This window comes from Camelus dromedarius, chromosome 5 (genome assembly GCF_036321535.1).
Source record: "Camelus dromedarius isolate mCamDro1 chromosome 5, mCamDro1.pat, whole genome shotgun sequence".
Lineage (NCBI taxonomy): Eukaryota > Metazoa > Chordata > Mammalia > Artiodactyla > Camelidae > Camelus > Camelus dromedarius.
The window spans coordinates 27,711,012-27,725,348 of record NC_087440.1 but is presented as its reverse complement, the minus strand read 5'-3'; the positions used below and the strand labels follow the sequence as shown (position 1 = coordinate 27,725,348).

Sequence of the window (14,337 nt, the reverse complement as noted above, 5' to 3'; positions counted from 1 at the left end):
TTTTGAATTAGAGTTCCCTCCAGATATATGCCCAGGAGTGGGATTGCTAGATCATATGATAAGCCTGTTTTTGGTCTTTTTAGGAATTTCCATACTGTTTTACACAATGGCTGCACCAAACTACATTCCCACCAACAGTGTAGGAGGGTTCCCTTTTCTCCACACCCTCTCCAGCATTTATCATTTGTGGATTTTTTAATGAAGGCCATTCTGACTGGTGTGAGGTGATACCCCATTGTAGTTTTGATTTGCATTTCTCTGATAATTAGCAATATTAAGCATATTTTCATGTGCCTATTGGTCATTTGTATGTCTTCATTGGAGAATTGCTTGTTTAGATCTTCTGCCCACTTTTGGATTGGGTTTTTTTTTTTATTAAGTTGTATGAACTGTTTATATATTTTGGAAATTAAACCTGTGCCAGTTGCATCATTTGGAAATATTTTCTCCCATTCTGTAGATTGTTGTTTTGTTTTGCTTATGGTTTCCTTTGCTGTGCAAAAGATTTAAGTTTAATTAGGTCTCATTTGTTAGTTTTTGCTTGTATTTCTATTGCTTGGGTAGACTGCCCTAGGAGAACAGTGCTAAGATTTATGTCAGAGAGTGTTTTGCCTGTGTTTTCTTCTAGGAGATTTGTTGTGTCTTGTGTTATGTTTAAGTCTTTAAGCCATTTTAAGTTTACTTTTGTTTATGGTCTGAGGGAGTGTTCTAGCTTCATTGATTTACATGCTGCTGTCCAGTTTTCCCAACATCACTTGCTGAAGAGACTGTCTTTTCTCTACTGTATATTCTTGCCTCCTTTGTCAAAGATTAATTGACCATAGGTATGTGGGTTTATTTCTGGGCTCTCTATTCTGTTCCATTGATCCATATGTCTGTTTTTGTGCCAGTACCATGCTGTTTTGGTTACTGTAGCTCTGTAGTATTGTCTGAAGTCTGGGAGGGTTGTTCCTCCAGCTTAATTCTTTTTCTTCAGTATTGCTTTGGAAACTCTTGGTCTTTTATGATTCCATATAAATTTTAGGATTATTTGTTCTAGTTCTGTGAAAAATGTCCTAGGTAATTTGATAGGGATTGCATTAAATCTGTAGATTGCCTTGGGCGGTATGGCCATTTTAACAATATTGATCCTTCCAATCCAAGAGCATGGGATATCTTTCCATTTCTTTAAGTCATCTACTAAAATATTTTTAATGTTTAAATTTAATGTTTACAATTTGTATTGTGTGATTTTCTGTTTCATTTGTTGATCTTGTTGCCTGTCTTGACATTTAGGTTTCTTCGTATGTATTGGAAGTTGGATTTGAAGGCTCATGATATGATATATGGGATGCTTAAAACAAGTTTTCCCTTCCCCTGACACTCTTCTGTTTTGCAGTTGGCTCACCTGGTCCTTGCAACACTCCCAGACCAGACGAGTTGGTCTAACAACGGTGTTTTGGGGTTTTCAACCCAAGATGGTAATAGGGATGTTGCAGCTCTAGTTACTGGGGAGAAGGATGGACAGGTCTTGGAGTCTGGTCTTAACCCCTGTCTATGCTCCTGTGTAAGTCCTGAGGCAGCAGTTGACAGCCACTACTTCTAGGTTCCCTTTACCATTTGGGAACCCCATCTGTGTCTCTTTTTCTAAGCAGCAAGCCTCGCCCTGGTTTCCTGCCCCACTGAAGGCCCTGTTAGCCCTGTCGCTCTGCATTCACCTAACTCCAGGCCATCCTACCTGCCTCTGGAACTGGGGCACAGCAGACCCAGAGCTTCAGGCCCAGAACACCACCTTTCTGTTCTATTGCGTTTCTGTTTCTCCAAGATGTTATCCTGTTTCAGTACTCACCTATGACTTTTAACTTTCTTGCTTTATATTTTAAATGTTCCTTAGCCTGCACTTCTCTGCAGGCTAAGGAGGGAACTAAAAAATGTACACCTTTAATAACTGAAGTCTATTGAAATGTGGTTGGAAATGCCCCTTACTGTTCTAATTTTTCTCATATAGCTACCATATCCATAGTCGTCCATAGTTCATAGCAAAGAAAACTGTTCATTTCACAGCTGTGGCCCACCCTCATCTCTCCCCACCTACCACCCCTACCAAAGCTTTAAGGTGTCACTGCTTCACTTAGCAAGTAAAAGTTTAAATATGAAATATTTTGACTGCCACCTAGTGGCAAGCATTGGATACTTTTAGTTGCAGCCTAAATTTTATCCTGACAAGTTGTTTTCCTCTGTAGATTTGTTTCTTGGCTTTTAAAACTGCATAGATAGAAAAGGGAATATAAGTTTTAGGGAGCCTGGGTTCCTGGAGTTATAAACGGCTTTGTATCTTCATTTTAAGAGAACAAAAAATAAGGGTAAGAGAAGAGGAGTAAAGGACAGAGTGAAAAGGCAAATTACCCAAGCATTGGCAGCTAGAATTTGATTTAATGACTGTTTTCCCCGTGGTAAGCTGTCCATAAAATGATGCTTGGCCTTGAATACTGACCTTGGGAATCCAAGTAAATGTCAAGGAGACATAGCCGTACATTTGCTAACTTTGTACCTATTTTACATCATCACCCTAAGACACAGAGACTCGAATTTTTATTCTGAGCCCATTTTCTTGAGTATTAAAGGATATAAAATGTGTTGTGTGTTTCCTCCTCCATTTATCTTCTTCCCCTAAGCCCTGTTCTGTCTGTATTGGTCGGTGAGACTCCATTCCAGTTAGTTAAAGCCTCCGACATGGTATGGAGCCTGTAAATAGTACACTTGGCTGGAAACTTAGCAACAGCTGTTGATGCGATGATGCTTTGTAACACACCAATGTGGCATCCAGTAATTTTCAATACTAGGCGTTTATTTGCATAGGTATAAAGTTCAGCTGTGATGCAGCTAAGCCATCTGGGCGCTTTCAGGCTGTGCATGGACTGGGCTTGGCTGCCGCCTGTGGCTCTCTGTGTCTCTGGGACCCAGGCTGTGTCATTACTGGCTGCCCGAGGTGTGTTCTTCTTTCGTGAAGTAGCAGGAGTGCAGGAAGCAGGCCAGACTCTGTGCAAGCAAAGGTAAATGCTCCTGACATGGTGTCAGTCTGCATTCCACTTGCCAAAGCCAAAAGCCTTGGGAGGTACCCGACATCCCAAGCGGAAAGCAGAGGTAGAAGTGGATGGGTATCGCTGACCGAGGCTCTTGTCCACCTACGAATAAAAGAATTGTGTGAATTCAAATGAAGTTGTTTAAGAAAAAAAGTCTTAATGCATGAATAGTGACATATAAGTGCCAAAAGCTTCTTAGATATTTCAAAGATGTACTCGCTGAGAAGCCTTTTAAGACCGAAGTATATGCATTCATTTCCTTATACCCAGGGGTTAGTTCAGTGTAGGGCTTATAGAGATGCTAATAAACACATGGATGGAGGAGCTACCAAGCAGACTGGTGGGCTTGCAGAACTGAGATTTTCTCCCATCTTTTTATTTTTTATTTTTTTGGCTATCATCAAACATGGGGTTGCCGGGAATTAAACCCAGGGCCACGTGCTTACTAAGCATGCACCCCGCCACTGAGATATACCCCTTAACTACCATCTTTTAATATTGACATTTTTTATATTTCTGCCTGATAAAATTCTGAATGTTCTTGAACAAGGAGAGATGCTGAAAATGATAATTCCTAAAGTTCACAGGATTTCTCCCATCTATTGTCAATTCTTGTATTTTTCTGATACGAGAACTAGTCATTTCTCTTCTGTATGTGTTTAGAACAACATCATAGGTACATTCACACTGATTATTTATGTACCGTCTGGGTGGGCTCATCCTTTTTGAAGAGGCACGATGGACTTGCTACCCCAAATTGGATTCAGATGCCAAGACTGACTATTCTCACACGTATAGCAAGATTTATCCCAAGCATAATGAGACCGCTGGGGACAGCAGGACATGTCTCTCAAACTGGCTGGAAAATGCCTGGAGAGAGGGAGGGTGGGAGAATGGCATGGGGTTTTATGGTGTAGGGCTGAGCCGAGGGTCCCTGCATGTGGGCAGCGGCTTGTGCGATTGAATTTCTTGTGTGTCAAAGGCTTAGTAATCAGAATGCCCAGATGTGAAGCACAGAGAGAAAGGGAAAGGTGAAGCTTAAAAGTTGTCGATAGTCAAGTATCAGAAGAAAGTGAAGTTAGACTCCTCGTTGAAGTTTTCCCACCACACGTGTGATTGTGAAAGCCCACTGATAGGTACGAGGTGCTGTATGGACATTGGATTGTTTGTTGGATGGACCCCGTGGTAGCTGCTGGCTTTAATTACACCCTACTTTATTCTCTTGGCTTCTACTGTTTCCGACGGGTACCAAGGCAGCCGTCCCTTTTTCAACAGTATAGTTACTGCAGAGTGCGTTATTGACAGGCATCTGGTGAGGAAGCGGACGTGAAGAACCAACTGTGCACCCACGCCAGGACGCGTAGTTTGCTTATTAAATATGAGAGCTCAAATTTGGCTTCATTCTTAGGTATTGGAGCACATGGTCTGTGACTTTGCCTGCCATGACCAGCACCATTGTTGTTAAGGTTAGAGATGGCTGGAGAAAGTTTCTGCATTCATTCATGGATGAGTTTGTTGGAAAGTTTCTTAATCTGTCAGTAATTAGCGTGTTTTCCCAAATGTCATCTTTTATGTACCAGCTCCTTAATTTGGGGCATATGTTTATACTGCTTTTACTATTTTAAAATTTATTCTTTAAGCCAATTAGTTTTTTAATTTAGTTTTTGCTTAGATAAAATTAACCTTATCTTAAAGCAGTGTTTCTCAAACTTCAGCGTGCCTCGTCACTTGGAGGGCTTGTTCAAGCATCCTCCAAGCTTCTTAACCAGTAGGTCTGGGGTCAACCTAAAAACTAGCATTTCTAAGAAGGTCCAGGTAATGCTGATGCTGCTCGTCCCGGGACTAAACTCTACTCTATAAAAGTGTCTTATCAAAACTGTCTTATAATAGTAAAAATCATGGGTTTTATATGCTAGTTTGGTTTTTTTCTAATGCACATTAAAATCAATATTCAACTGTTAAAATAAACTCCAGCTGTCTATTACCAAACAAATGACCTCACTGGTGTGTGTGCAGAGCCTTGGAAGCACTGAGCATTCTCCAAATTTAATTCAGAGGGAAGCATCCTTTCCTTTTAAAACTGAAGGTGTGTACTCGAACACGTTTCTTAGCAATACGAGGCAGTGGGTGAAGCCAAGGTGAGACACACACAGTTTACAAATTAGAGTTGATGGGCAGGAATAGAAAACAAATGGTTTTCATTTATTTGGGAAATCAGAAATTCTCTAATCCCCCAGCTGTGTGAATAATCCCGTTCTGCCAGTGTCGTGTGTAGGGTGGGGAGGGGCTCGCATATATGGGATATGTGTGTAAGCGAGAGTATAAATGAAAACCAGATTGAACCACAGACCGGTGACTGCAGGCCTGGAAGTCCCCGTAGAGAAGATGGATGAGTCATAGTCACCTAACTTGATGGTACCATCATAACTCACACTGTTCGTGTTGACCCTAGACTCATCAAATCTCCCTGTGATTAAATATACCCCATGCCTCTTTCAAAGAGTTACGGAAAAAATTTTTCCAGGTTTACAAGTGGTTCTAGTAATTGGATAAAGCCAACAGCCTTTAATTTCTTAGGAATTTTGAGTTTTGGTTTAATCTGATGCTTCCGCAACCATAGGAACAACAGTAACTCACAAATAAAGTGAGCAAACAGAAACTCTGTGGACAAAATAGCACAGGTTCTTTGGGCTTGAATGACATCGTTGGTACTCACCAGCATGCGGTTTTAGGGAAGGTTATTCAACTCGTGCCCCTCAGTCTCCTCATCTGTAGAATGGGCCTTGATACGAGGGGATCTACCTTGTAAGTGTGATGTGAGGACAGTACGAGTTAATCTGTGTAGAGTGCTTAGAACAGTTTCTGAGAAATAGTGCTCAATCCCGTTACCTGTACCCCTGTGTAATTAAGAGAAGCGCACTGAGTCTGTGATAAACTGCAGTGTGGTTACCGCACACCCCCACGTTAGAAAGATCAACTTGAATTCTGCCCCTGTGAGTTGGAGAACACAACCTTGTCATGGCACCCAGCAGAAAGGACGTCTTGTTGTGAGCTGATCAAAAAGAAAGGTTTGTACAAGAAAAGGGGCCGCTAGTAATTAGACCAAGTACTTGACTAGAAAGAGCTATATTTTTACACAGGGAAGTTCTTAGGTATTTTCCCCCCAAATGTTGAATCCTGCCAGTCACGATCCTTTTTCCTTTTTCTGTCTTTTCGTGTCATGTATTGCTTTCTTAAAAGACATTCTTCAGGATTCTTTTTGGTTATTTGATTGTCTGAATCTGCTTGTTAATTTCCACTGGGACTAATGAGGCTTCAAAGAGGTCTGCCCTTTTTAAGCCCTGATAGTCAAAATCTCTAGTCCTCCTTTTCACACATTCATAGAGTCCCAGAGCTACTGAATATCAGGGTCAAGGTCTCTTTTTAAGAAACAAAAACATCCTTCGTATTGAATGGAGACCTCTCCCTCACCATCATCACCACCATCCGCAAGAGACAGGGATGATTTGCCTTGGTCCACGCCAAGGCATTTGCAAACCCAAAACGTGGAGGGAGGGGACTGCCACTAACAGGACACAATAAAAACCCACCAACCAACCATGATTCATTATTCTGTAACCTTCATATTCTCTTACCATTTTTATGAACCCTTGAAGTGAGCGTTCCATTTGTGAGGGTGTTAACGTCTTCCTTCTGCGTGCTGCATGGAGGTTCTGTTTTGTCATCTTTGTCAGGAATGGGGGTGTGTTTTCTTGCCATCTGTCACCCTGGGACTGTTGGCAGAAATACCTGTTTGAGGAGGAGGAGAATCAAGATTTACTGGGTGTTAGCTTTGCAGTGAGCTTCATCAGGCTGTTAACTAGTCATAACTATGTCTCTCATACCCTTATAGGGACAGTTTACTCAAAATGAACCATTTCAAAATATATTCAACGTGATTGCTATTTAGGATGTAGACATTATTCCCAAGGGGCCTCCGTTGTGCAAGAAGGTTGGTTTGAGCTGCCTTCACCTGCTTTGTAGAGGCTTGGGACTGGTTAAGGTTTGGCTATTGATCATCATATAGGTTAGGACTCACACTTCCTCAATTGTTTTATTCTTATTTGATCCATCTAGAGGCTCTCTTATGCCCATATAATTTTTATTTGATATATGAGAAGACTAATGTAACCAGAGCAACCATTTTTTCTTATGTTTTAATGTTAGTTATATATAAAGAAAATGATGTAAAACTCAGAGAGGTTAACAAATGGGCGCCCGTGGGACAGCACCCTGCTCCACTGTGCCCCAACTCAGTTCCTCTTCTCATTGTCCTGATTTTGTGAATATTATTTGCATTTCCTGTAGCCTTTTCTTGGACTAGGGTTATTGGTAAGGAGGTATGAAGGTCTTCAACTTTCTTAGACAGTGTCGAACATTTTCCATAGTGATTGTACCCCTTTGCCCGCCTGCCACAAGCATATGAGTTTCCACTGCTCCACGTCTTCACCCACAGTCAGCTGTGTCTGACTTGACTCCTGCTTACTAATGAGAATGAGCACCACGGAATACATCTGTTACTTACATGTCCTCTTTTTAGAGTGCCTGTTGACATTTTTGCCTATTTTTCATTGTGTTTTTTTAGGAATTATTCATATATGTGTATATTTATACTAGAGCTTTGATGATTTGTTTCAAGTGTGTTCTCCCACTCTGTGGCTTGTCTTTTCTGTCTCTTTATGGCATATGCTGAAGAAAAAGTTCTTAATTTTAATGTAGCCAAATTTGTTAGTTTTTTTCCTTTGCTTTTTTGAATCTTAAATTCTTTCCCATCCTGAAGTTATAAAAAGTATTATGCTGTTATCTTATAAAATACCTAGTTTTGTTTTTTTATAATTTAGTTCTTTATTGACTTAGATTATTACATGGTATAAAGTTGGGATCCAGTTTCATGTTTTTTTCATATGAATATCCTCTTTTTCCCAACCAGTAGTTACTGAAAAGACCACTCTCACTGTAAAGAAAGCTTTTGTGCTGCTTCTGTCAGATCAGGTGACTGTAAATTTATGCTGTATTTCTGGGCTCTCTGATCTATTAGTCTGTTATTCCTCTTTTAGTACCACACCCAACTTGATTAGATTGTGGCAATGAAAAGTCATTCTCACTAGGTGGTAAGACAAGTTGTCTCACCTTTATGTTTTCTTGGAGTTTCCTGGCTCTTAATGGCTTTTTTTGCATGTTCATGCTTAAATATCCACTTTAGAATGAGCATAAGTTCAAACAGACCAAAAATCCTTAGAAATGCTGAATGGGACTGCACTGAATCTCTACACCCGTTTGGAAAAATAAACATCCTTATGATACTGTCTTACCGAAAGCATGGCTAGCTCACATTCTGTCTTTCTTGGTAATACATTTCAGTATAGGGTTTCTCTTGTCTCATATGAGGTCTTAACATGTTTTTGGTGAGGTTCTTTCTAAGTACTTTATGTTTTTAGAGGTACTATGTAAATGTTAAGCCTTCTTTAAAGTGCTTCTGGTATCATAATTTCTGTATACTGATTTTATATCCAGCAACTCTACTAAACTCACATCTTAATTCTAACATTTTATCTGCAGAATCTTTTAGATTTTTCTAAATACACAATCACAGTGAATAGTAGCTTTATTTTCCCCTTTATCTGTGTAAATACATGTGTATGCATGTGTGTTTTCTTTTCTTCCTGCCCTACTGCACCTGCTGGTACCCTTAGGGACACAATGAATGGAAGTGGTAGGAACAGGCTTTCTTGTGTTTTGCTGAATCTTGTAGGGAAAACATTCAAAAATAAAATATTTGGAATTTTAAAAAATTAGCATACTATAGAGTTAACTTTTTTCTTCTTGGTATAAAAACTGATTCGGAGTTTTAATCTGATATATAGATGTGTGTAACCACCCCCATCCTCAGGATAGAGAACAGTCATATCACCTTCACAGTTCCTCTGCATCCTACCCCCTCATAGTCAGACCTTCCCCCATCTCTAACTTCTGGCCACTGCTGCTCTGATCTGTTCTTCATCCCTGTGGTTTTGCCTCTTCCAGAATGTTACGTAAATGGAATTAAACAATAGTTAGCCTTTTGTGACTGACTTCTGTCACTCTGCATAATGCCTTTGAGACTCATCTCTGTTGATGTATCATTATTCATTCATTATTATTGCTGAGGAATATTGCATTCTATGGATGTACCACAGTTTGTTTACACATTCACCCACTAGGTTATGTATGTTTTCCAGCTCTGCAACTTTTTTGGGGGTAGGGAGAGGGGAGGTGATTAGGTTTATTTTTTAATTTATTCATTTAATGGAGGTACTGGGGATTGAACCCAGGACCTCGTGCCTGTTGAGCACGTGCTCTTACCACTGAGCTATACCCTCCCCTCCTCTAGCCTTGCAGCTTTGTCAGCTTCCTTGGACAAGCTGCTTCTCTATGCATCAGTTTCTTTCTCTGTAATGGGGATAATGAGCAAGGGGAAGATGGTATGTGGAAGGTGTGTAGGAGCAAGGTCATGAGAGGCCTTATGGACTGCAGCAGGGAGTTGTGATTTTACTCCAAGTACAGCAGAAAACCAGGGATGAGACATGACCTGGTTCAGGCCTCTAACAAATAATTCAGGCAGCAGTGAGGAGAACGAGTTCTGGGGGACGGTTGTGAGAATGCAGGCAGGTTACTGCAGTGGTCCAGGGAAACGATGCTGGTGGCTTGGACCATCATGGTTGTTGTGAGGATGACAAGCGGTTTGACTGAAGGTAGGGTTTGTTTGTAGAACCCACAGGACTTGCTGCTGGATTCGTAGTTCAGTGGACCACATTCCCTGTCTGAGTAGGAGTGAGGCTGGTCGTAGTTATCAACAGCAACAGTCCTCTCCCGTTTCGACTTTCCCAGAGATTTCCCTCATCCACTGTTGTTTTTGTTTTTGTTTTGTTTTGTTTTCTTTTTTTTAAAAACATCTTTATTGTGGTATGATTCCTGTACAGTAAACTACACATATTTCAGATGTATAATTTGCTGAATTTTGATAGATGTAGACACCAATGGAACCACCACCACAGTCAAGATAGCTAACATTTCCATCACTCCCCAAGAGGTGCAAATTTTGAATTCCCAGTTTATCTCTTCCCACTCCCTTTGCCCCCTGGTAACCATAAATTTGTTCTCTGTATCTGTGAGTCTTGAAACCTAAACTTTCATGCCTGATTTCTGGAATCCACCTGAAGAAAGAGCCTGTCTTTTCATACATTTAAAAATGATGTCTAACTAACTTCCTTCTTACTCATACTCACAGCCGCAAACACATTTGTTTGGGGGAAAAAAAAGGCGACATCCCACAAAAATGTTTTCTTACAGCACTTTGCTTTGTGGTTCTCTGCAGACTGTAGAGTTCTGTGATCCCTCACTTAGTCATCCTGCTGGAAACGCAGTTGTCCTGGGTGCTTCATGCTTAGCCAGCAGGGTGGTAGTTTTAGTGGCTGGCGGGAGTTCTTGTGTACACTGGGAACTTATTGTTGGAATAAACATTATTAGATTCAGACCAAAATTGGACCAGAAATTTATTTTTGTCCTCCTTTCAACCTCAGTTCACCCTAGATTCTCTTATCCAGATGACAAATGATCTTGACTTTCTGAAGTGATCTAAAGATTAAAATCAGCCCTGGGTGCCTTGCATTCAAATGGAGATTTTTTTTTTTTTTTGGAAACAGTTAAAAATAGAGTTCACTGATCTCACATAAAGAAGTTTTCTTTTATTTCCTGTGTGTCTGCTCCTAACACGTCTGTATTTGTTCTCTGTGGGGCCTTAGCTTCCAATTCCTCCTTAAAGACAAACACCTGACCCAGTCTTTATCTGGGACACTCATCATGCTTTTTTTTTTTTTTTTAACTCTATCGTATCTCCTTAATTTGGGGCTTCTCATAATTCAGGATTTGCTAAATTGGAGGAAATCTCCCTTCTATCCTGAGCTACTTGTTCTATTTTGCTCCAGTTTTCACCATCTCTCGTCAGGTGGATGCTAAACCATGGTATTTATTTAACTCAGTTGACTTGTAGGAGGCCCCTGGAATCTTGGAGATACTCAGTTGAATCTTGTGCTTCATTTTGTGCTTCTTTGTAATTGGCTTCTTTTGTGATCTTACAGAATACCATGCTGCTATTTTACAGCTGAAGAGGGAGCACAAAGAAGAAATCGAAAACCTGCAGGTATATCTCTTTGATTCTGCTGAACTAGTTGTTTAAGACTGATGCTCAGTTTTCTCATGTGCTGAAGTAAATATTCCAGTCGTGTTGGCATATCTGCTTAGACAGCATCTGTACCTTGTACTTGCCCCTGGACCTTGAGTTTATTCTGGGAATGAAAGCCTTGCACTCCATTTTTAATAAAATTCGATTCCTTTTTTTAAAAAAAAAAACAGAAAAATGTTTGAGAAAATGATGGTTTTATTTGGAAAGCAGGAAAGAATACAGGGTATTTAGGCTTTACTTTTTATAAGAAGTCTTTGAGAAATTGTTTCCAGTACAAGTTGTTTTGTTTGGCATACTCCCAGTCACGCGTTCATATCTGCCCGTCGCTTAGCACATCTCTGCAGTGTGATGTCGAGCAGCTTAAGGCACTTAGGAAGTAGTCCTAGTAGGAGAAAGAGTTCTGCTGCGCCAGCCATCCCACATCCCCAGGGAGTGCTTGAAAGTTGCCGACTTGATCTCCCTCGTGAAGCCCGGAAAGTCTGAGGGATCATTTCCTTTGTCCCACTAATTGTCATTCCCTTCTGTTTGGTGTTCGCTGGCAGTGCCTGTAACAGGAAGTTTCAGAGTCTTGATTTCAAATAAGTAAATATTGAATCAGGCACTGATTCTACTTGACTGGTGGCTGGGGCTGACCCCATATCTCAGGAGAGCACGTGAGTGAAATCCGAATCAAACGTGGTAGTTGTATTGTGCTAACTCATGACTTGCTAAGTCAGTGAGTTTGTGGATCAAACATTCTTTCCATGAAGTGATAATGTACTTTTAAAAACTTTAAGAAAATAACCGGGGCTGTGTATTGGATTATATATGAAGCCATTGCTGGTAGCAAACAGATCACTAAGTAAGTCGTATGGGAAATGAATTCAGGCCACTCCTATCCAGCTTGTGTTAAGTAGTTTGGAAAAAAGAATGAGTCCATTTCACAAAGAAGCGAAAAAGTGGAAAAGTACCTCTGTCTCCTCGGGGACAAAGGGAGGTGTAGGCCCTTATCTCCTTTGTTGCAAAATGCTCTAGAGAGACCTCACTTTTTGTCTTTGTTCTGGTGTGCAGAAGATTCTCAGCTGTCTCAGAGAAGCCGAAGTGGGGATTAATTTAAGAAGCAGATTGCTTGCTAAAGAGGGTGGCGCAGGAGTGATTCTGTGAGCAGGAGTTTTCTGTCACAGCTCAGCTGGAAGGGTTAACAGCTACCTTCACCGAGGTATAGACCAGCCCTGTGAGCACTTTGACAGCTAAATAATATTCACAGCAACCACAGGCTTAGAATCTTGGGGTTCTTACTTTGTGCTGGACATTTTTCTAGGCATATTACATACATTATTTCATGCATTTTCATGTCCACAAAGTCCTATAATCTCACATCTCTAACTGGGAACAGGTTGAAAAGGGGAAAGAGAGGAGTAAATGGAAGGGAAAAATGTATATTTCGATCATGATCTTCATTTAAAACAAAGGTTAGACCAAGGTGTAACTGGCAATAGTAAAGATTAAAAACGTCTCCAGATTATACCTTAAGTTTTCTTTATCTCTGAAATGATTATGTTCTTTTAATGCTGTTAGTAAGCTAATAAAAAATTTATCCCATATTTATGATTGATACCTAATTGCTGAAACCCTGTGGTCGTGGCATGCTGCTGCCACCAGGGTGGGGCAGTGCACCAGTCTGTATTGTCCGCTGAGGTGGAGAGCTTGTCCCGCAGGCACAGACTGACAGCTCGCAATGGGAAACTGGCAACTTTTATTCCCCATCTGACCTCGAAAAGTGTTTTGTTGGCAGACAGCATTCTAAAGATTGAATTAGGAGTAAATAGTTTAAAATATGGAGAAATTTCTAGCTGCTTCTAAAAAAAAATTGGAAACTCTGGCAATAGTGGGCTTATTTACGTGTATGACTTTACCCTGCTGAGATTACGTAGCAGATGTCACTTCAACCAGGACACGTGCTCTCCAGGTTGTCACTGTCCCCACTCCATTTCCCCTGCCTGGCTCCTTTATGCCTTAGTTAACCCCTGTTCTCTGGGAGACAGGAAATAATCAGATGGGTTAGCAACACCCACCAGTCAGAACAGACACAGTTCATGAAACAATAACCCAGCTTGGCTATACCTGCGGGCACTCACTGAATGTCATCTCTACCCGTTTTGTTCCTCAAAGTCACATCTCTTGTCACAGGACTGGTGGAAGGTAATGGGTGAGCTGTGATTTCCTTGCTCATTTCTTTGTATGGGTTTCCACTGGCAGCCTTCACTGCCTGTTAGATTTTCTTTCTCCACTTACAGGTCACGGAGAAGTCAGACGTTTCAGAACTTCTTCAAAATGCCTTTCTAGAATAAAAAAGATTTCATGCTTCGAGTACGCAGGGAAAGGGATTCACTCTGTCACCATATACAAGAATGTATATGCGTCAGATTTAGTTTTTTTGAGACCGTTTTCAAAGAGTTGAAAGAAGCGGCATGATTCAACAGAGAACCTAAACTCAGCTTGCTGTTCTGTTTTTGACCACAGATTGTAGGGATGTCATTTAAACTGTTCAGTTCCCCTACCTGCGACATGGAATCCTTACCACCTTGAATGATCTGATTGGAGGCTGAAACTTTTAGCCCAGAATCCCAAGGCTTGTAAGTGGGGAGTCTGGAGTTTCAGTCTCATGCGTGCTCTGTAGAGCACCTCGGGAGAGGGCTGCACTAGATAGAAAGGGCTTGGTCCTGGACCAACTTTTCAAAACGTGCAGCAACTTAGATACATGATCCTCCTATAGTTCAAAAGCAAAATTTTATTAATGACTTAAGTAAATCCAGTTCCAAATTCCATTAATTTATATACCTTCTACTCAGTGAAAGCACTTGGCTGACTTTTCTACTCAGAGCTCCAGTAGGAGAGTGGTGGCCAGTCCAACGTTTTCTGTGACTTTGCTATTTCATGTCATTTATAATGTAACCAGCAAAATGCTTAAATGTTGTCCAGGTGTGCCCTTTATTTGGCAAACTATACCTTGAGAGTATATGATCACTTCATAAC

General features: G+C 40.8%; 1 protein-coding gene and 1 non-coding gene across 4 annotated transcripts in view; one reads left to right on the top strand and one right to left on the bottom strand.

Annotated features, from left to right (window-relative positions):
* The window catches only part of FMN1 (formin 1), a 397,753-nt gene that overhangs the window by 158,326 nt on the left and 225,090 nt on the right, over positions 1 to 14,337 (top strand). For all 3 annotated transcript variants that reach the window (XM_064485767.1, XM_064485766.1, XM_064485768.1), the window contains one exon: positions 11,219 to 11,280. In XM_064485767.1, coding sequence (XP_064341837.1) covers positions 11,219 to 11,280 — 62 coding nt within the window. The remainder of the gene's footprint in view (positions 1 to 11,218; positions 11,281 to 14,337) is intronic.
* On the bottom strand, positions 9,388 to 9,461 carry TRNAV-AAC (transfer RNA valine (anticodon AAC)). The gene has a single exon. It is a non-coding gene; the product is annotated as a tRNA-Val (tRNA).